General features: G+C 41.9%; 2 protein-coding genes across 5 annotated transcripts in view; one reads left to right on the forward strand and one right to left on the reverse strand.

The window, feature by feature from the left end:
- LOC110498663 (phospholipid-transporting ATPase ABCA1) overlaps positions 1-9,869 on the forward strand; it is a 40,595-nt gene extending 30,726 nt beyond the window's left edge. For all 4 annotated transcript variants that reach the window (XM_036954341.2, XM_036954342.2, XM_036954343.2 and 1 more), the window contains exons 32-48: positions 33-127; positions 243-275; positions 417-522; positions 845-919; positions 1,504-1,673; positions 2,131-2,308; positions 3,071-3,186; positions 3,904-4,048; positions 4,335-4,458; positions 4,614-4,743; positions 4,921-5,104; positions 5,304-5,410; positions 5,678-5,819; positions 6,145-6,279; positions 6,592-6,788; positions 6,919-7,162; positions 7,416-9,869. In XM_036954341.2, the coding sequence (XP_036810236.1) occupies positions 33-127; positions 243-275; positions 417-522; positions 845-919; positions 1,504-1,673; positions 2,131-2,308; positions 3,071-3,186; positions 3,904-4,048; positions 4,335-4,458; positions 4,614-4,743; positions 4,921-5,104; positions 5,304-5,410; positions 5,678-5,819; positions 6,145-6,279; positions 6,592-6,788; positions 6,919-7,162; positions 7,416-7,559 (2,325 nt within the window). In that variant the 3' untranslated portion in view covers positions 7,560-9,869. The remainder of the gene's footprint in view (positions 1-32; positions 128-242; positions 276-416; positions 523-844; positions 920-1,503; positions 1,674-2,130; positions 2,309-3,070; positions 3,187-3,903; positions 4,049-4,334; positions 4,459-4,613; positions 4,744-4,920; positions 5,105-5,303; positions 5,411-5,677; positions 5,820-6,144; positions 6,280-6,591; positions 6,789-6,918; positions 7,163-7,415) is intronic.
- Positions 9,870-13,043: 3,174 nt separating this feature from the next.
- LOC110497417 (beta-1,4-galactosyltransferase 1) lies at positions 13,044-22,142 on the reverse strand. The gene is made up of 6 exons (XM_021573511.3): positions 21,431-22,142; positions 20,248-20,483; positions 15,392-15,579; positions 15,067-15,189; positions 14,594-14,698; positions 13,044-14,348 (listed from the first exon to the last, which is right to left on the reverse strand). Exons 1-6 carry the CDS (start codon positions 21,807-21,809, stop codon positions 14,219-14,221), a joined length of 1,161 nt encoding a protein of 386 aa, XP_021429186.2. The 5' UTR covers positions 21,810-22,142; the 3' UTR covers positions 13,044-14,218.
- Positions 22,143-23,364: the final 1,222 nt, after the last annotated feature.

A 23,364-nucleotide genomic window follows, 5' to 3' on the forward strand; every position in this document is an offset into this window, starting at 1 on the left:
TTCGACTTTTAACCTTCTTTCTTTCTCTTCAGGTGAAAATCAGTGACCAAGGTACACTGCAAAATCTGACTGGCAGAAATATCTCAGATTACCTGGTCAAAACCTATGCTCAGATTATCGGGAAAAGGTATCATTTATTGTTTTATTTCATTTAAAATGTTCATATTTTTTATGCTCCATTTTATATAAATGAAAGGAGGTGGAACATTTATTTTAATTCTGTACATGTTGTCTTTTCACAGTTTGAAGAACAAAATCTCGGTCAATGAATTCAGGTAAACAAACTGGCAGGTGTCAATCTCTCAATGCTAAATACACTGTAGGTCTTTAGAAAGCGCCATAGGCATCAGTAGTGGTCTGAGAACGTTCTGTACCACGTTATTCAATAATATGCAAATGTATATTTTTTTATGCAGATATGGCGGATTCTCATTGGGCGCTAGGAACACTCAGCTCCTCCCACCAGGTGATGATATTGATCAGGCCATCTCTGAGATCAGACGACGCTTCCACCTGGAAAGAGTAAGCCTTGCCATTTACATACTTAATATCCCATATACTTACCCTGGACCAATGCCACTGTAATGTACTGTACAGCATTAACAACATAGAAATAGAATGACTAGAATGGGAGTCCGGGTTCTGTGATGTAGGGACCGGAGGCCATATTGAGTGTACTCTTGAGTGTTCCACTCAAATGATCATGGTCTGCGGGGCTTTGTCCCTTCTAACAATTATATTTCGGTGATTACCAATGCTTGCTATTTGTTTAAATGTTGGCATTTAATGTTGTTAGGGTTTAGCTTGCGTGCTAAACTGGGGTTTGTGGTCTTTCTCTGTATAGGGGACTGCTGCTGACCGTTTCCTCGCCAGCCTATCCAGTTTTATCCAGGGACTGGACACTAAGAACAACGTCAAGGTTAGTTTACGGCTTTGGTGCACATTTTCCACACTCGTAGAAATGTACGTTTGGGACAGTAAATGTCACAATACACTTTTCACCTCATTCCACTTTTGTTGCACAACTTTGATTGCACAGGGATTCATTTAATCACAAGTTGAGCGTCGTGCCCCTTGTACTGTAGGAACATTGTTTCAGACCCAGCACTGTAGATTTCCGTGCTTACACAGCAGAAAGGGTTTTAAAATATCTACGACAGCACTTTGACCTTAATAAGCAGGTTCGGACCAACGGAAATGCCATGACTAGGAAAGGAGACTTGGGGAACAAAGGGGAAAAGCTCACATTGTTTTTCAGGGAACTTGAACGGTGTTGATTATATCCAGACCAAAGACCTTTTGTTCTAGAACCTAAAGTCACTCATCATCACTTCCGTTATTCTGCCAAGAACCGGAAGTTGAGGCCTTTAGGTGTGTGCTTAGTCAGTTTTCGCATTTATCGCTTCCGCCATTTTAAGACCTTACAAACACACTTCATTCTTCCTCTGTTTTAATAGCTCCTAACCTCCTAACCTCTGTCCTGTAACCTTTGACACCATCCAGATCTGGTTCAACAACAAGGGGTGGCACAGCATCGGTTCTTTCCTGAACGTGATGAACAACGGAATCCTGCGTGCCAGCCTGCCCGCGGGCCAGGACCCCAGCAAGTATGGCATCCAGGCCTTCAACCACCCACTCAACCTCACCAAGGAGCAACTGTCCCAGGTCGCACTGTAAGTACCTAGCCGACAACTCAAATTCTTCCATGAAATAATTTTCTCATCTATCAATGACATGGATTGGAAGAAATATACAGTATTACAATGTACCTCCTTATAGTAATTGAAAGGTCGCTGGTTCGAATCCCCGAGCCGACAAGGTGAAACATCTGTTGAGCAAGGCACGTTATCCCAATTGCTCAATGGGGGGTGAATCAGAGGGAGTTGGGATACGCAAAAAAAAAAAAACATTTTCAAATCACACATTCATCTAATACACACTTGTACATGTATATGAAATATGACATGTGTATGAAATAGGACAAATATAAGTACCAACCTACTATTTATTTCTTATAAAAAAAAAGAAGCATGGCAACACTTTACTTAAAGCATCCAGGCATAATGCTTTCTAACTTGTTCTATGTATGACTCAGAAGCATCTTTTTTCCCTCTGCGTGCTCCCTTCCAGGATGACCACCTCTGTGGACGTGCTGGTGTCCATCTGCGTGATCTTCGCCATGTCTTTCGTCCCGGCCAGCTTCGTAGTCTTCCTCATTCAGGAGAGAGTCAACAAGGCCAAACACATGCAGTTCATCAGTGGAGTGCAGCCCTTCCTCTATTGGCTGTCCAACTTCATCTGGGACATGGTAAGGCTTCTCATCTCATCCTGCACTCTAGAAAGAAAGAAAGAAAAATCTAGAACCTTTAAGGGTTCTTCGGCTGTCCCCATAGGAAAATAATTTGAAGAACCCTTTTTGGTTCCATGTAGAACCTTTTTTGGGTTCCATGTAGAACCCTTTCCACAGAGGGTTGTACATGGAACCGAAAATGTTTCTACCTAGAACAGTGGAATCTGCTGTGTGGAGGACGGCTCATAATAATGGCTGGAAGGGAGTCAATGGAATGGTATCAAACACGTTGTTTCCATGTGGTTGATACTATTCCATTCACTCCCTTCCAGACATTATTATGAGCCGTCTTCCCCTCAGCAGCCTCCACTGACCTAGAACCAAAAAGGGTTCTACCTGGAACCAAAAAGGCTTCTCCTATGGGGACAGCCGGAGAACCGAGTGTAGAGAGGTCATTGTGGATATACAGTATACCATATATATTAGTCTTACAGTGACCAGTGAACACACACACCTTTTTAGATGTCATTTGAAGGCAGCATAATGTGAAGACCGTACAAGTGACATGTAGACTTTCATTAACTGTATATTAGAATTTTACAAAAATACAAATGCCTTGAGACACCATGGAAATGTCACAAACACATTTTCTGTTGTTTGAAGTCAACTCATTGGAATAGCTCTGTATCTGGACTGTACGCAGCCGGTTCTTCACCTTGAAATGGTACGTGACTGTATGAGAAAGTCCTGAATGTCCTGGCCTCTTCCTGTATGTTCCAGTGTAACTACATCGTCCCTGCTACTCTGGTCATTATCATCTTCATCTGTTTCCAACAAGACGCCTACGTCTCCTCCACCAACCTGCCTGTACTGGCCCTGCTGCTGCTGTTCTATGGGTGAGGGGACGCGCGCGCGCGCGCACACACACACACACACTAGAGAGAAAACACGTTGTGGCAGACCAGGGGGTTTTGGGTCTAAACGTTTACACAGATCAGACACGGACAGAGTAGGATTAGCTCAGTTTCAAAGGTGTTTATTTATTTAAATAATAGTTCAAAATAAAAGAATAGGTCTCCCCCATGAGACCCTCTCCGGGATACCATCTTCTGGGCTCCGGGTTTGGCTGTATCCTGTGGGGTTAAAAAAATAAGAAAAAAAGACCTCACTCCTGTTACCTCTGCAACCGCCCCCAACCATGCAGGAATCCTTCCTTCCCCCTCTCTCCCTGTGCACTGCCCTTCTGGCAGCTTTATGGGACTTGTACAACTGTTGAGCAATCAGCCCTTGATTACTCACCAACTCCCCAATCAGCCCCAATTAGTCCTGTCCGGAGAGCCCGTCGAGACCTGGCACGTCCAGCAGATAGAGCCCTCGCCTTGTGACTTATACTCTGTCTGTCACCAGGCCTCGACGAGTCTCCCCCTGGTGGCTGACCTGCTGTACGCCACAACGTGCACACACACACACACACGCACACACACTGCCTTTGACGCACACAATATGTCGCACACAAACTACCTCGCTCACACACACACCATATGTCCCAGCGATATAAGACTGGGAGTTGTACGCGCACATGTTCTCACTTCGTTTTTGATGTCTGTCCCTAGGTGGTCCATCACGCCCCTGATGTACCCGGCGTCCTTCTTCTTTAAGATCCCCAGCACGGCATACGTGGTGCTCACCTCCGTCAACATCCTCATCGGCATCAACGGCAGCGTCTCCACCTTTGTCCTCGAGCTCTTCGGCAGCAACGTGCGTACAACACGACTTCGTAGGGCTTCGTAGGGCTTCATTAGACTTCATAGTGACTTAATAGGGCTTAATGAGACTTCATAGAACTTGTGAAAGTCATTAGGTGGACCAATACTGCAGAAAGGAAAGATCCCTGTAGAAATGTTTTTTATCAGTGTGACATCCTGTTACAATTCAGCCCTTATTTAATTACAACATTTGAAAGTCAATTGAATTCAATTGGGACTTTATAAATACATGTAATAGTTTGACTGATTGATTGTGTTGTTCTACTATGTGACAACAGGAGATCGGAGGGATCAACGACATCCTGAAGAATGTGTTCCTGATCTTCCCTCACTTCTGTCTGGGTCGAGGCCTCATCGACATGGTGAAGAACCAGGCCATGGCCGACGCTCTGGAGAGGTTTGGTAAGCAGGCTCAGGTCATAGGTCATAGCTCGTTATTACTTTAGGACAAAAAAAAGTCATGTCAATGAATGAAGTTCGCGATTTAATGTTAAAAAAAAAATTCAGTGCTGTGCTTCTATTTCTTGACAATCATCTGTTCCTTGCATTGGTTCTAGGTGAGAACCGGTTCCGTTCCCCTCTGGCGTGGGACATGGTGGGCAAGAACCTGTTCGCCATGGCTGTGCAGGGTGTGGTCTTCTTCACTATCACCGTGCTCATCCAATACCGCTTCTGTATCAAGGCCAGGTAGGGGTGGCCTTGCATTTCATTGGACAGATTCATCAGATTAGACTCTTTTGTTGTGTCCTTTATCCACTTTCTATTTAAAAATGAATACATATCAAAATAGTCAAGTCAGTAAAACATTTTGTGTTCATAATGACCTGCTGTAAATATTCTCCTTGATCTAATTGGTTGTTTCAGATCTATGAGCACCGACCAGAAACCTATTGGTGAAGAGGATGAAGACGTGGCCAGAGAGAGGCAAAGGATTATGGGCGGAGGGGGACAGTCTGACATTCTGGAACTCAAGCAGCTGACCAAGGTGTACAATAGAAAACAGAAACCAGCAGTGGATCGTCTTTGTGTCGGAATTCCTCCAGGAGAGGTGAGCTGGCTCTGCTACCACTGTACAGCATAGATAGGGACGGGAGTTTTTCCTGGCCACATGACCTCACCTGATCATTAGTCTACAATAGACCAGATGGTCAGGAGAAGTTTCTGGCCCGACCCATAGATTCTCCCCTTTCATATCCTGTTGGTGGTTCAGTCCAGTGAAACTATTCTCTCTCTCACTCTCTCTCCAGTGTTTTGGTCTTCTTGGAGTCAACGGAGCAGGAAAGACGAGCACCTTCAAGATGCTGACTGGAGACTCCATAGTCACGAGTGGTGAAGCTTACCTGGCGGGAAAGAGGTGAGAGGGATAGTAAATATCATTAAACAAGCTGAACAAATTGTTATTCTGGGATTTATACAGTAAATCTTAAAGGTTAAATGCATGATTGATTACAGCCTCTAAGAACTCGTTCACACCGAAGCTTCCATAACTGCTGTATATGGCGATAGTCTTGAAATAGCCTTACAACGGCCTTGAAATATGTACTGTGAACGGGGTCTTAAATTGTTTTGGAGGTGTGTGCCGTTGTGACTGACAGCGTGCGTTCTCTGTGTGGTCTGTCAGTGTGTTGACGGAGATCAACGAGGTGCACCAGAACATGGGCTACTGCCCTCAGTTTGATGCTATCAACGACCTGCTGACTGGCAGGGAGCACCTGGAGTTCTACGCCATCCTGAGGGGGGTTCCCGAGAAGGAAGTGTGTGAGGTGAGTGTGTGTCCGTGTGTTATCCTCTTGACAAAAAAACATTCTTACAACCGTGACATTTTGTGCCCTGTTAAAGGACAGGTAACTATGTCATGCTCCTTATTTGGAGACCTTGTCTCTGCCTTTTTGTTGGTCCATTTTTAAGGGCAGGTCATTGTTTTAAGGACATGTTGTTGTTTTAAGGACAGGTTGTTTCGGTTTACTTCCTGAATTGACTGAAGTGAGATGGAATTGACCCCAGCCCGGGTGGGCTATAGCATGTGATCTTGATTATCTTGTTTGTCTAATCATGTCTTTGGCACCTCTCTCTCTCTCTCTGGTCCAGGTGGCAGAGTGGGGCATCCGTAAACTAGGCTTGATCAAGTATGTGGACAAGGCAGCAGGGAGCTACAGTGGAGGGAACATGAGGAAACTCTCCACGGCCATGGCACTGATCGGTGGTCCACCAGTGGTCTTCCTGGTGAGTAGGCCTACTTTATGAGCCTTTTATCTAACTAATAATTTGTTCATATACCAAAACGTTATGTTATTCAGTCATGCTACATTACAGTATATCGATGTGTGTGAACGGGATCAACCTTTCATTCATGTTCAATACCTATTACAGTATTTAGGACCCAGAGTTTTTCCTGATCACATCATGGTCAAACCAGTCTCTCCATTGAGGATGTCAACAATAGACTAGGCGCTAGAGGGTGTTGTTTCCTACACCAACTTGTTCCTGGGCCTAGTCTGACCAGGCTCTGGTGTTGTTCTTCTCTGTGACTGACAGGACGAGCCCACCACTGGTATGGACCCTAAGGCCAGACGGGCTCTGTGGAACTGCATTCTCAGTATCGTCAAGGAGGGACGATCGGTGGTTCTCACCTCGCACAGTATGGAGGAGTGTGAGGCCCTGTGTACGCGGATGGCCATCATGGTCAATGGGAGGTTCCGCTGCCTGGGCAGCGTACAGCACTTAAAGAACAGGTAAGAACAGGGAGAGATGGGAGTTACCTACTGTACAGTAGTGAACACCTACGTTGGTGAAGAAGCACGGTGGCCATTTTGGATCAACATTGAGCTAACGCTAATCATCCCTATGCGTTTCTTCATTCAGATTTGGGGATGGCTACACCATCATCCTCCGGGTGGCAGGACCTGACCCGGACCTGAGGCCGGTGATGGAGTTCATTGAGAAGGAGCTTCCAGGCAGCACTCTGAAGGAGAAGCACAGGAACATGCTGCAGTATCAGCTGTCCTCCTCCAAAACCTCCCTGGCACGCATCTTCAGCATCCTGGCCAAGAACAAGGAGTGGCTGCACATTGAGGACTACTCCGTTTCACAGACAACACTAGACCAAGTAAGAGCTGGGCTGGTTGAAAATGTTGTCGGCCATTTTGATTATCATAGCAATTCTTCTTACTTTTTATGTTATTGAAATGTTGTTTTTCGAGGGGGTCTTGTATAGGTTTATATGAAATGAGTGTTTCGTTTGCCAGTACAAATAGAACAATACAAATAATAACACTTAAACCAAAATGCAAATTAAACAAACGTTGCTTGCATAGCACACCTGATTAACCTGGTCTGTGTGTGTGTTCTCTTAACTTTAGGTATTTGTCAATTTCGCCAAGGACCAAAGTGACGAGGACCACTTAAAAGACATTTCGATGCACAAGAGAGACGCGGTGGCAGTGGACATTACTCAGCTCAAGTCTTTCCTCACAGACGAGAAGGCCAGGGAGAGCTGCGTGTGAATCCAAGGCTGCACCTGAAATGGAACTCCGTTCCCTACATAAGTGCGCTACTTTCGACCAGTGCCCTGGTCAATGTAGTGCCCCGTGTAGTGCATAGGGTGCCATTTTGGACGAACCCGGTGTCTGTTCCTCTCCCAGATGAACTGCCGAGGCCCCTGTAGAGACGGGTCATTCCGGAGAGGAGGGTTTTCTACTTTATTGTAGCGTTTAACATTTTTTTTAACATTCTTTCTCAGTGGACTGCCCAGCGTTAGCGTTCTTTTGTAGGGTGACGCGAGAACGAGCGGCAGAAGTTCAACACTGAAAGTCAATGCAAATCAATGCAAAGAAATAAAGATGATAAAACCCCATGAAGTGTTCTACGAGGAACAGCCTTGTGCCCCTCGCTAGCTAGATTGAAAAGACTGAAAGACTTGAATATATTTCAAAGTTGTACCCCAGGCAGAGCATGAAGAGTACACAGTTTCCTGTGTGCTCACTCAAGCAGGATCAGCGACACGCTCGACAATGTATAAAGAAGAAGTTCCAATCAACTCGCTCATTGCCAACCGACAGTCATTTGGATTCAGGGTGTATTTTATCTCCCGCTCTTTGTTACCATTTTTTTTTTATGAACTGGAAGAATAAGAATTAATTTCAACGATAGTCCAATCCCAAATGAAATACATTTTAAATACAGTATATTGATCGATTCAGTTTTGCGTCTTAAAAAATGTAACCTAATGGAGTTTGTTGTATTTAAAAAAAAAAAAGATTCATGTTTTGTTGTTGTCATGACGTCCAGCACAGTGCCTGCCAATCATGTTGGAGATAATGTTAACACTCCAAAAGAGAGGCCATGGAATGTTCTGGAATGACAAAGCACAAAGACCGGAGATTTTTTAGAACCCTGAAGGGATTTCAGAGAGACCTTATTGTCAGATTACTGCTTTAAATGTACTGTACTTTGCCATAGGTAATGAAGGGTCAACTTCTGTGCGTGAATGTGCAGTCTAATAACGACAACGGTCGCTTATTAGCTAACAATCATCCTTTTGACATTTGTGACAGGTTTTCTGAAGTGTGAGGATGGACCTAAATGTCATGCTTTTTAATGGACCACGTAGTGTAGATAGGACCTGTACGGTATGTGTGCCAAAGCATGAACCCTCTTAAGACAGGTATAATGGACTAAAGAGATGGGCTGTTGCTGTTGGATAACCTACTGGGGTTTTCCCCCGGCAGGATTCAAGATTCTGTGGTAGAAAACACGGTATTACTAACGTGACCACGAGAGAAATGTGACTGGGTATACCATTTTTTTTCATTTATTTATGTATTGTGAAGTAACAGTGACAGGAGAGCAGACGATGATGATGATGATTATATATATATATATATATTCTATATTGAAGATCTATCTGGATATGTGTCGTTCAGTAAACAGTCACCAGTGCCAAAACATTGAGTCAACGTTGTGTCGAGGTTGAGTCAGGGGGGGGGGCTTATTTGTACACTTTCACTTGTCTTTTTCCTTGAACAGCTGACTTCCTGTAGTTCAGCCGCCATCTTTGGAGTTTTCCGCTTAAGAAGTAAAGGACACGTGCTGAAAGTGAAGGATGGAACGGCTAGAATGCATTGAACACGTGGCTGCACATGGAGGCTGGGTCTCACATGGTGCTCACAAACAATCCAACCATCATTGTACTTTCTGGGCTGTTGCCAAGGTCCTTTTTGTGCGTGTCTATTGTGCGTTATTATTACTGACCACAACCCCAATTGTACACCCCCCCCCCCCCCCCCCCCCCCCCCCCCCCCTCTTCTCTAACTCCTGGTATTGTATTTACTGATGCACAACACATCTGCCATAGTTACGCCAGCAGTCTGCCATATTAACATGCAAACTTAGGGCCAAACAAACACGATAAAAGGCAACAGTCGAACACCGGTCGAATTGAGAGGGACCAGACCAATAACATGCCACTTTGTTTTGGTTACGTTACGATGAGTACTACGTTCATTCGGACAGAATTGCTGATCATACAAAGAACCCTATCTGCTCATTGGTCATGATGGGGAGGGATGTGGACACCTAGCACTTTATTGAAGTTTTCTATGTCATCTACACCGTACAGGATTTACATTGGAATAGCCCCAGATTTCAGAAGATACACCTGAAACTACAATGCATTTAGTTGTGTTCTGTGACAACAACAACAACAACAACTGTTTGGAAGAAAAAGTGTCCTGCAGTACCATGGTAGTTATTTTCTTGTGTTGAATATTATTTGTTTACATTTGAAGTATTAAAAAGGCTGGTTGTGTCCGTTATTTGTTGTGTACAGTACTTATTTACAGGAACACAAATTGATACATTTTCAAGACAGTTTGTCTGCTTTCTTCAAATCTACCACTATTATCTTGTCTTCACCGTTATCAATTCTAGATAACGTTAAGGACAAAAACGGTTTTCCAAACCCTTTCTAAAATACATCACTTAGAGTTGCCCTTATTTCTACAATAATTCAAGTCAATCAACTTCATGTTAACATTTCTGCTGTTTACATGTCAACCTTTACCTGAGATTACCGGAAAAGTACTGCTACCACAGATTATGGATATACTGACAAAATAAATCTCACCTTAACAGCACAACAGCAGGCTGTCTAGCTGCGCCTATCCTTTCTTTGGATTGGTGGATACATCTCATTATTGTAATGTTTTTTAAATATTCAACGAGGGTTGTTGACGTCAACCGCCTGTGTTCAATAGAGAGAGAGAGAGACTATGATACGAGCCTCATTTCATGAATATGCATAGCCATCTCGAGACAACCCACATACAAAGTGTTTTTTCTCTCGAAGTTGCCGGGATGTCACTTGTCCTACTTCTATCAGTACAATTGTAACAATTTAAGCATTACGAAACTTCTATTTGATAAAATAAACCTCACTTGGCAAATAAGCCATACATTTTTTATTGTTCGAATATGACACTCATTGACCTCCATGCAAAACCCCTTGCTTGATGGGCAAACGCAACAACAATAAAAACACCTGCGGATTTCTGTTGAGTTGGGCTTCTCTCTTCCTCTCTGCTATTACCTACCTACGTGATGCAATCTATGACGTGTGATTGATAGAAGATGTACGGTAGGGAAACACCAGCAGATAATAATCTAATGAAAAGCACGAGTTCACGCACACCCAAAATATTTTAGAGGTGTTGACTGACGGAAAGGTAAACTTGAGATACAAAAAAATAAAAAATAAAAATTGTATCACAAGCTGGCGATTAGATACAGCAGATTCACTGTTTTGTTAGACTTCGGTGTAGCTTTTGACATTATAGATCATCGTCTGCTGCTGAAACAATGTATGCGTTATGGCTTCACATCCTATGCCATATTGTGGATCACATTGCATAGTTTGTCAATTTTCATGAATTTTTCCAAATGTAAAACTTCAATAGTTCCTTGGTCATGTGACCTACTGACTTCAAACAAGGTTCAGAATGTCCACTGATAATCCACAATATATAAAGGGTAGTCAGTGGACATTCTGAACCTTGTTTGAAGTCATTAGGTCACATGACAAAGGAGCTATTAAAATTAAAATTTGGAAAAGTTCATGTAAAATCGTGTGAGATTAAAATTAACAAACTAAAGGGTGTGCAATATAGAAGGGTGGTCAGTGGACATTCTGAACCTTGTTTGAAGTCAGTAGGTCACATGACCAAGGAGCTATTGAAGTTTTACATTTGGACAAATTCATGTAAAAGCGTGTGAGATGAAAATGGACAAACTAAAGGGTATGCAATGTGTAGGCCCACTGAGTGGACATTCTGAACCTTGTTTGGTTACATGTTCAGCATATGTATTGACCAGCAAACCCACTGCAGCCTACCTTACTAGCTCACTCTCCATCCCTACTTTGGACAATTAATAACATCTGTGGTAAACCGTGGGATGTTAGGTTGAGCGTGCAGAGATTGACGGGGAGGTTTTAGTCCGCAAAAACAACTTTACAAAGAAAATCACTTAAATTTGGCTCAGTCCTATTTCTCTACTGTGGCTTGGCGTCGGTCTCTCCCCGTTTCCCCTCTCGCGGTGTGCCACCGTGCTCCTTTCATTTGGCCTCCACCGCTGGTTGGCACTTTCCTCGAATTACCTCCACTTAGAGCTGTCCGTGTCGGGGTGCCCAGCTCCCGTATTACCAGCAGAGGGAGCCAACGTCGCCTCACGTACATCCCCTCTATTACCATCCCCCGGGGTAGACCTCCTGGGAAACCAAACATGACTCTCGTACTTTGCCCCTTTCCTTTATGGTTGATATTAACGACGAAAGGAGATATTATCTGTCTCTCTCCTATTGTGTACCTATGTTAAATAGTGTGGAAAAATATTTAAAAAAACAGGGAAAATAAGTCCTTAGAACTACCAGTTATTATAGATACATATTAAAGAAAAGGGTAAACAACACTGGACTGAACCCCCTAATTGTCAAACTAATATTAATGTACAACTATATAGAAGATACATGACTAGAGTTGATGCAATATGGGTGTATATCCACTGCACACTTCTTAGGTGTGTCACAAGGAGCTATTGAAATGTAAAACTATGAAAAATGTACGTTACACCATGTGATTTTACAGTACCCAAACAAGAGTGTGCAATATAGAAGGGTGGTCAGTGGACATTCGGAACCTTGTTTGAAGTCAGTAGGTCATATGACCAATGAGCTATTGAAATTCAAAAATGTAAATAAATCATTTAAAATAGTGCGAGATGTAAATCAACAACAACAAAAAGTGTGTGCAATGTGTGTCTATGCCATCGGGTTAGCTACGACCCGGGTTGAACGTTTTAGGAGGATTGGTTAAAGAGCTATTGAAATGTGAAAAATTGGATTTGTCAGTATGTTGACGGTCCCTGACTGCTGTTGGTGGACGTAAGGAAAACTACAGGCAAATATCCAACCTGAAACTGTCTTTACCTCGGTGAGAGGTCTATCTGTGATAACGCACTGCTCTGCTTTCTTGACATCACAATCAACTTAACAAGTCTCACAAGACCTACTTTTATCACACCTGGACTATTGCCCAGTTATATGGTCAAGTTCCAATTTGTGAGGTGACGGGGGAAAAGGAAATGATTAACTTCTAAATTAATAATACTCTAGTCTCCCTAGGCACACGGGTTGCCTTCTACAATGTGAACAATGTTGCCCTAGGTCTGGGATTTCCTTAGACTGATTCACTAGTGTTTCTTGTTAATTATTTCACTAACCACAAATGAATCCGTTACTGGTTTCCTTGTAACAGGATGGAAATCCAGAGCTAGGTCTGTAGTCACTTTTTGGAGTCCCCAATTGGAGACTTGAAATTAAATCAATTCAATTAAACACGTATTCCAATCATTTTAACTATAATAAATTAATATATTCAATAGCCCAACAGGACAATTAAAGTTAAATGTATTCAATAAAAATAGATTTTGAATAATTCAAATGTAAAACTTTTTATTTATTCAATAACTTCTCCATGTTCTATTCCTATGAATGAAAACCAGGCTGTAGGCTTTTGCTTTCAGTCACATGAAATAAAGTGACAGGTTGGGTCCAGTGTTCTGCTCACCAAACCAGTATTTCTACACATTTAAGACAAGCCAAATGGGCGGGGACTGAGACTGACCATACATACAACTGACTATCACAATGTTGTAGTATGTGTGTTTGTTCCCGACTGATTTGTGCGCTGCAGAAACAAGGAAGTGATCATTCATGTAACAGGCACTGAATAGGTTTTGAATGTAAAGAAGCATGGAAGTGATCATGTAACAGGTAGTGAACATGTCTTGAATGTAAAGAAGCATGGAAGTGATCATTCATACAGGTACTGAATAGGGTTTGAATGTAAAGAAGCATGGAAGTGATCATGTCACAGGTAGTGAACAGGTCTTGAATGTAAAGAAGCATGGAAGTGATAATTCATACAGGTACTGAATAGGGTTTGAATGTAAAGAAGCATGGAAGTGATCATGTCACAGGTAGTAAACATGTTTTGAATGTAAAGAAGCATGGAAGTGATCATGTTACAGGTAGTGAACGTACAGAATCACAGCAGACAAGTGATGTTTTTAGAAACATATATAAGTATCCAAACCAATCGTTGCTTTTAGATTGTGATTAAGACCTTTCACACAGTTTCAAACATGGGAAACATTTCCACAAAAAATATATTAAACCCATAATCACCTCTAATATCTTAGCCGAAAATGAAAGAAACAATATATAAAATATGTATTAACTATATGCAAATGTATACAACTTATATACACATTTAAACCAAGTAGTTCTCCCTTACAGAATTACACAAAGACAACTCATTACAAATGACATACAAAATAACTTCTTTGTCCCACGCCCCTTCCCTTGTGTCCTGCCATTAGAAGTCAAACATGTTGATCAAACATTTTGATCCACTCTGATATTTATGAGGTCTTGTTGTGCCATCCCATTCATCCAAGTGCTGTCCATTTGTTTCCACAATAAATACACGCGTTCTGGAGAATTCAGAGTATTCTCAGTACTGCATTCCATGGTTCCGCTGTGCTTTCTCTGCCCTCCACCTTGTGATAAGTGATGTGCAAAATAACTGCTAACATTTATCCACTTTCACTAAGGTTTCCCCACATCTACTGTGATTTTCGTGAACAGAGCATCCTTTTCCACTTTGACGACTTTGTACTTGAGAGAGCTGATCCCATCTGTATTTATGGTCAGTCTCGTGCGTTGTATTCTGTCAAACCTGCGATGCAAAGGAAATGACTCATCAGTCTACTATCCTCCTATGAAGATATTAGGGATGCACTGATATGTCAATTCTGGGGCCATACAATAGCCAATATTTTATTGGCTGTGATGGCTGAGTAACAATGCTGATGCTATCATGAAGAAATAAAAACTTTCCCCTTAAAATCTACATTTTCTTTTTTAAAAGTACAACATTGTGGGGAACCTGTTGAATGTGGATGTTCTAATCTAAAGCTTTACCTCTGAGGATTTGGGTCGTTCAGTTTGTCTCTCTCGTGACGGATCATCCGGCATTTTCCGACCTCGCCATCTGGACGAGAGATGGACATTCCTCTGGAGCTCAACCTGTGGAAATCAGAGTTTATTATTATAATGGACTTTGCATACACGTTGGAAATACTGTGGAATTCAGGGTTGGGGTCAATTCTAATTCAATTCAGGAATTGATTTAAGTTAAAAAACGTGACAACTTTTTAAGTAAACAGCTTCTCCTTTTCAGTTTATAAAAAAAAAATATTGAAAAAAAACTGCCATTTCAGTTTCTGAATTGACTGACCCTAACACCCTGGTGAATATATTGTGTTTTGCATGAGCATTATACAATGCATCGGTAACATTAGAAAGGGATGATGTCCCCTTGCCAAGTCTGGCTTTAATATAGGCTCATCCGTAATGCTTTAAAAGTCTGTTTGGATTGGAATGCACTGTCTTGCCTGTTGAAAATGTCGTCATCTTCCCCACCCCAGCCCCAGTAGTTGTTGGGAAAGCCGTTGATTTCCAGGAACTGCTCCTTACTTAACGCTGAGACACCGCCAAAGTACTGGTTATAGGGCAACCTATGGATGAGACAAAGACAAAATATTTCTCATCTGGCCCATACAAAGAGCCAAGTCATGAAAAGGGTAGGCTAAGCATAAACAGATATACTTGTTTACTACTCTTCTAGCTATGTACTCATTGAATTGAGGAAGAGTCCCAATTAATGAAAATGATGATGACGCATTAGAAAGAAGTTGTCGGTTGAGTTTTGGGCCGTACTTGAAGCCAAACTTGTCCATGGAGACAGACAGGTGTCTGGGCTGGCTGAAGCATTTGTAGGGGTTGCGGTCATCCATGGGGATGATGTCCACGTCACTGAACACAAAGCAGTCGTAGTCATACTCTTTCAGGGCCTCAGCATAGCCAATGTTCATCAGCTTGGCCCTGTTGAATGTGTCGTCTCCATCCTAATGAAGAAATTACAGTAATTTTCAAAACATGGGTACGCTAAATTATTTGCCAAATATTCACTTATAATTGAATAAAGTTTGTCCTTAGAACATGTTTAATTCATCAAAAAGTGTATTTAAAAAAAAAATCTGGTATATGCAAATTGATTTCAAGTTGATGTACTCTTACATTTTGCATTTGAGTCATTTAGCAGACGCTCTTATCCAGAGCGACTTACAGTTATCTAGGTGGGGCAACCACATCACAGACATAGAAAGTCTTTTTGTTCTTCTTAGCTGTCACAGATCTCCCATTGTTGGGTAAACTATTTAAAGATTTACTGAGACGGGGCTCCCGAGTGGCGCAGCGGTGTAAAGCACTGCATCTCAGTGCTAGAGGTGTCACGACAGACCCTGGTTTGATTCCAGGCTGTATCACAACTGGTTGTGATTGGGAGTCCCATAGGGCGGTGAGCAATTGTCCCAGCATTGTCTGGTTTAGGGTTTGGCTGGATTAGGCCGTCGTTGTAAATAAGAATGTGTTCTTAACTGACTTCCCTAGTTAAATACATTTTTAAAAAGCAAGCAGACCAGTTTTCTAAGTCACTGACAGCCTGAAGATCTACTGAGCTGCAACATTACATTCTAGACAGTTCTCTTTCCCAACACCCAGCTAACTTTGCATTGTCATTAGCATATGAGCAAAGTACTATATAAAAAAAGGACGGTCCGCACTCACTACTTTTTTATTTTACAGATTACTTCAGGTCAACGCACCACCTTCTAAAAGACAGTCACTCGGGGCCCGCTTCTTGGACACAGATTAAGCCTCGTCCTGGTCTAAAAATAAATTTAGTCTCGGACTATGCTTCATGTGTGTCTGTCGAAACCGCCCCTAGGAGCCCCAGACAGGTTTTGTCCTTATCTCATATGAGGAAAGTAAACAATATTGGCATAACTATCATGCAATACACTAAATAGAAACTCCAAGGGACTTCCCCTTAAGAAATGTCAGAAACTAAGCAACAGCGTGTTAGAGAACCGCGGAGTATACCAACAGTCGCACTTAGTTACCTCAGGAGAAAGCAGAAGGAGAAGAAGAAAGCCACCGAGCATTGGAAGAACCCAACCATACTTTAGCAGAGATGTGATTGGTTGCAAACATGCAGTGCTAGGAGAGTGGAAACAGAGTTAGTAGTAGTTATTAGTATGTCAGAATGCGAAACAGAGAGAGAGGGAAAGAGAGAGAGACAGAGAGAGAGAGACGTTATCTGCTATTTTGGTTTCAAGAACAGGAAGCACCTGTAGAAGTCATGTAAGGACACAGTTCTTTCCTCTACACTGTCAATGGCATCTTCATAGGAGTAGGCTACTCTTCACTATCAATGCGTGGTAGTCACCAGCTGACAGTTAGGGCCGTAGTGGTGATTCTGTCATTCAAATACATCACAAAAATGAAATAATATTGAATTTGATTATTTAAACAACAAAAATCAAAAGTTACAATTCTACAACAGGTTGGTCAAAACAAGCTTTGTGATTGGTTGAGACACGGTCTAAGCCATACTAAATAACCAGTTTAGCACGGGTAAGCCTATAATGCAAAAATTGGCATCTTGCTTTCTGTTCCATCCGAGAAATCACTGCGCATCCACTGTTCCATCAGCCCAGACAGGTCATTCATTAACTTGATTTCCACTATAAAAAGGATCTAGACATTATCTCCCGTGCTTCTAGCCTAACGCCTCAATCAGACCGACAGTGTCATAACATCAATGCTGTGCAATCAATTCTGCAGTCAAACTTCCCCATTACGTAATCCAAAATTGTTACTCTATATGTGTGCAGTAAAAGTTTAACATTCACATTTTGCTAATATTGTCAAGTCTATGCATACAAGGCAAACGCAGCGTTTCATTGGAAGTGAATGTACTTCTGGTGTGCCAAAACCCATACAATGTCGGTCTGATCGAGGCATTACATTTGGTTTGCAACAACGGGGGGTTGTAGGTCTCTCTGACATTTGTTGAAATTCTATCTCCACTGTCCCAATGAGGATAATGGTGTCAGGACGAGACAAACATATTTTCTTAGCCCGTCGAAATCATGAATCAAACTAAATTAAATGCAGCTATTGTGCGGTCGTTCCTGCTTCCGTTTGAAGTGACTGTGTTGCTGTGTAGTTGGCTAGCTCCTCTGAACAGTGCCCTGACAGGAGAGCAAATGTTCTATGTCAGGGAAAATCGTGCATCATTAGCTCATTGTTATGGATGCATCCAAATAAATGTAGATAGAAAACAGCTTAAACAAACTCAAATACAGCTACTTTGCTGTTATTCTGGCTACACAGTTTGAAGTGACAACGTTAGCCTTAGTTGGCTAGCTAGCAAGCAAGGGATAAGAGCGTTGCCATAAACATTTAGGCCGAACGACTGGGTCGTCCATTGATATGGAACAAAAAGACTTCACGAGTGGGTCACGGCTCCGGCAACCTAACGGATAGAATGAACGACCAGCCGGTTTGGCTAGCAACTAAGATTCGTGTCAGGACTAGGCCTATATTTTAATTGAGGGACGAAATAGTAACCTATGAATACATAACGAAATCAAGTGTTTTATCTAATTGGTAACCCGTTGTAGAAAAGCAATTGTTCACTCGAGGTTGTGCTAAACAACTTTCTTATTTTTTTTTATCACGGCTGCGCTGATCTACCGCACTCGGATCCGCCTTGCACCTGTGATCGTAGCACAGCTGTGCTAAATAAGCATGCCCTCTCATCTACAATTGCTTTAATCAGTTGCCTTTGTTGGATCTTCATAATTAGAGATGCCTGCTATATCCCGAAAACTGCTATACCTGACCATGTTCATGCTTTAAAGGGGGCAATCTGCAGTTGCTACATCCAATTTTGAACTTATAAATTAAGGATAGATATGCATTGATTCTTGAAGAATATAACGTATATATATAACGTACTAAGCTCAAAGGCATATATATATATATATATATATATATATATATATATATATATATATATATATGCCTTTGATATATATGCCTATATATATATATATATATATATGCCTTTGAGCTTAGTTGAACTTTCATACCCCATCAGAACCCAAAATATAAGCTGGTTTTACCCCAATGTTTGTGAACATTGTAAATGCATAGCCTGAAAATATGCTTAAAACTATAATGTTGATATCTTGGATGATCCGTCTTTGCATCAATAGCTCCATCTATGAATGTAAGAGTTGTTACATTTCTCCAGGCCCTATTTTTTTTTTTTTTTTTACCAAAACAGAGGCAGGGAATCCGCTTTGTTATTGCTTCAACTGTGTATTGCCCCTTTAATGTAAAAAAAGTAGTCCTCTGTCTCTTTATCATTACAAGTTAAGAAAGGCAGAGAGTTCATTGAGGTGACGGATGTGGTGGAAAGGAGGAAATGTGTGGAGGAAAGAGGGGAGAATAAAAAGAAAGTGAGAAGCTGTCTGCGTTATGCAGTCGAACAACTTCAGCTGGTGAGGATGAATCGTTGGATGATTATTTGAATCATCCCTCACACCAAATATTTCCTTGTGAGAACATTTGTATAGGAGCATCCTACATTGCTAAAAAAATAAGGGTGCTTTACCGTTCTATAGCGAGCCATTGACTCTTTTCTCTTCCAGTAGTGTAGGATGGGCGCTCATACTGCCATATCTGGTTTCTAATCGGTTTACAAAGACAGCAAGATGCATCCGTGTCTGAAATCCTTTCACAATGACTAAATCTGTTGACTTAAACTTACAAACTTTTGCCCACGGGAGAAACCGTCCAACAGAAATACATGGACCTGAGATAGCCTCTAATTCCTGATTGTGTGGTGTCTGTCAAACATGTTTAGTTCCTCTTATAACATGTAAGATATGTTGTCCTTTAAAACAATACATTAGAATAAACTCATACTTGATGACATCATGATTATTTGATAGAGACACTCCATGTTGCAAACCGTTTTGCAAACCGAAGGCTTCCATTTGTTCATCACGGTGACTTGGCTGTGCCCTCTGATTATCTGTGAGAGACACCTGGTGGTTTACAGATAGTGAATATAAACTTCAACTCACAGCTGAACCATGTCTGTGTTTAAAGTACAGGCCTGGGCTTGTGTGGAGTTGGGGCGCTGGGGCTGGAAAGCTGGGGGGCTGGGGCTGGATGTCTGTCTATCTCCTGTTTCAGTGTCTCTCTCAGTGTCTCTCTCAGAGCTCTCTTAGTTTCTCACAAACGTCGCACTTCTTACAAATCTATACATTTCGTAGTTCCGTACATTTACGTTTCCTCTTCTTTCATCCCTCTTACATTTTCTGTAGGAAGCGAGGGGGAAGGATGGCAGGAGAGGACACAAGGAATCAAGGATAGGCTTATTGAGATTTAGCCTTGGTTTAAAGACCCTGAGTAATGATTTGTAACTGTGAGAGGGGGGGGGGGGGGGGGGGGGATGTTGCGACACACGTTAACATTCTTCCTGGTATCTACAATGACGGGTGGGAGGTTACTTGTGTGGAAACCTTCAGGCATGAATAAACAAATGCATGACAACCGAGCTGCTTTTTTTTGTTCAGACAGACTCTGAAAGGCGAGTTCAGTGAATAGATGAAACCAGTCATGCACAGAGATTAGACTGGTTTCTCTGGCTTTACCTGATTGATGACGTAGACGCCGTAGTCCAGCTGTTGGCGCTGAAGGATGGGATGGAGGTAGTAGAGCCAGAACTTGAGGTGATCGTCGCGATGGCGGAAGGGGATGATTAGAGCAACCTTTTGGAGGGCGGCGCAGTCTTGTGGTTTGTAGCGACCTCCTCCCTGCAGACCTGGGTTCTCCTTCCTCACTGTGTCCAAGCTGACAGGCGTGGAGAACTCCACCCTGAGAGGCCCCACTGCAGGTCAGGAGAAACAGATCTCTTGATCTCTCATAAACTCTCACACACCTCTTCCTGTTCCTCAACCACATTCACTTCCTTTTCACTTTCTGCCTTCACGCCTCCATCACTCCCTGCTCTATCTCGCTCTCTCTTTGTTCAAAGTTTTCAGCCTTTGACCTCATGTAGAAAAATAGAGCACACACACGTGCACACACGCACGCACACACACACACACGCACGCGCATGCACGCATCCCTTATTGATGTCACAAGCATTTCGCCTACACACAAGCATTTAGCTTACACACAAGCATTTCGTAACACTCGCAATAAAGGGAAACAGGCGCAAGAACTGCAACACTGCTGGGATTTTCATGCTCAACGGTTTCCTGTGTGTATGAAGAATCATCCACCACCCAGAGGACATCCAGCCAACTTGACAAAACTCCCCAAAACTGTGGGAAGCATTGGAGTCAGACACCTTGTAGAGTTAATTCCCTGACGAATTGAAGCTGTTCTGAGGTCATAGGGGACGAAGGGGGTGCAAACTCAATATTAGGAAGGTGTTCCTAATGTTTGGTATATGTTTGGAGAAGATCCCAGAGAATGATCCCATGAATGTTATGGCTGATAATTATATATATTTCATTTGCTTGTTATTTTTGGCCAAACAGTTCGATTAAATATATAAAGTTTTAATGTATTTTCTTGGGAGGCCAAACTATCTGGATTCAGGTTCCATGCTTGATTAGGGGAACAAATACATATAATATGTGCATGACAGAAGAATTGGAGAAAAAAATCAGCATGGAAATAGCCTGCTAATGTGTTATAAAGAGTCCTCGTACGTGTTTATAACAATTACATGTATAATACAATATAATGTCATGTTTCTGCTGTGCATTTTCTATTAAATACCAGCCCTTGAATTAAAATGAATTGATCAAATCATAGCCTACTTACCCAGATGAGGAGACGGATCAGGACATTTTTCAAACTTATTCCACAAAGTTGTAGTAGAAGTAGTGTTAGTAGTTGTTGTAGTAGTTGTTGTAGTAGTTGTAGTAGCTGCATTGGGTAAATGTATATCCTTAAACTTCGGAGTTCGCAATATTACAACGCTGTTATTAAGGTCGTGTTGTCCATTATCTTGCGGTGGAAGTGGCACGGTAATAAAAGCTTTTTCAATTCGCGTCTGTGTCTTTATTTGTTTGTTTGCTGAAAACCCATTCGAGTAACCCATTAAATTAAATAAAACCACTAAGAGATTAATAACACCTAAAACTACAACCACGGTCCAGCCTTTCTTCCGCAGCCTAAAGTTGAGAGATGAGTCGAGCATAATGCGGCTGTCACATGCCGAACTGTAGTGACAAATACATATCCGTTTACGCACCGACCGTATTAAAAAAGCAATTTAAAAAATACTATATTTTTTTTGTGCCTAAATCAGTATAGTTTCAAGCTATAAGACAAGGTACTATAATTTTCTCCAACATCCTATGCTGTGTGGCTGTGACCATCAGTTGTCGTAGGCTCCCGAGAGTGAATGAACTTTGTGTACTACACTTCATGGCAGTAACATGACAGTCAGTGGACCGGTGGCTTCCTCTTTAATAAAAGCCCACAACGAGGAAATCATAGCCTACTAGGCAACTGCACTAGCAGACTATTCAATAAAATGCCCCAAACATAGTCATTATGTAGTACTTGCCTAGTAGTCTTTATTAATTTGCAAGTCCCTAAGCTGTGATTTGTTTGAATTTGAATTTACTCCAGGAGAATGACCAAATAGATGCCTTTGAGGTCGTCTATTTTTTTTCCTTAGAAAACGTTTTAGCCTATACGGCCATTCTAATTGTTCTCTGGCGCTTTCGGCCTACATTTTAAAATAATTTGATTTAATAAAACTTTAAATTCAATACCAGCATAAGCGACATATACGCTCCTTTATGTGTAAACCTTGATAATGTTTTATGAGAAGGGTTTATATATCAAATAAAATAAAATGTGTTGACCTTATCACGGAATGCTTACTTACAAGCCCTTAAATCTACAATGCAGTTGAAGAAGTAGAGTTAATATAATATTTACTAAATAAACTCAAGTTTTTTTTTAAAAATCTAGTCAATCAAAAAGTAACACAAGAAATGTACATAACAATAATGAGGCTATAAACGAGTGCTGGTACCGAGTCAATGTGCGGGGTACAGGTTAGTTGAGGTAATTTGTAAAGTGACTAGATAAACAGCAAGTAGCAGCAGTGTAAAAAAAGGGGGGGGGGGGGGTCAATGTAAATAGTTTTGTTGTTCAGCAGTCTTATGGCTTGTGGGTAGAAGCTGTTAAGTAGCCCTTTTGGTCCTAGGTACCGCTTGCCGTGCAGTAGCAGAGAGAACAGTCTATAACTTGGGTGACGGGAGTCTTTGACGAAACTTGGCCCCAGTGATGTACTGGGCTGTACACACTACCTTCTGTAGTGCCTTACGGTCAGATGCCAAGCAGTTGCCATACCAGGCGGTGATGCAACCGGTCAGGATGCTGTCGATGGTGCAGCTGTAGAACTTTTTGAGGATCTGGGGACCTATGCCAAATGTCAGATTAGAATATACTGTAAAGGGCCTCTCTCCAAGAGGCCCGTTAGACATTTTCTCTGCTTCTGTTCTGGAGGTGTGTCCCTGAATTATTGGATTAAGCCGGATTGATTTTGATGAACCTTATTTTGGTTTAACCTCCTTTTTGTTCACCTGGAAATTCCCGTTACAAAAGTGTTACTGCAGAAACACTAAAGCAATAACTTAACAAGGTTCAAAACTCAAACGGTTGTTACAGACCTATATCTATCCTACACTGCCTTTCTAACTTCGACCATTTCGAATCCCACCGGTACGGTACTGTTT

The sequence above is a fragment of the Oncorhynchus mykiss genome, chromosome 19 (assembly GCF_057628025.1).
Source record: "Oncorhynchus mykiss isolate SJ-2025 chromosome 19, ASM5762802v1, whole genome shotgun sequence".
Taxonomy (NCBI): domain Eukaryota; kingdom Metazoa; phylum Chordata; class Actinopteri; order Salmoniformes; family Salmonidae; genus Oncorhynchus; species Oncorhynchus mykiss.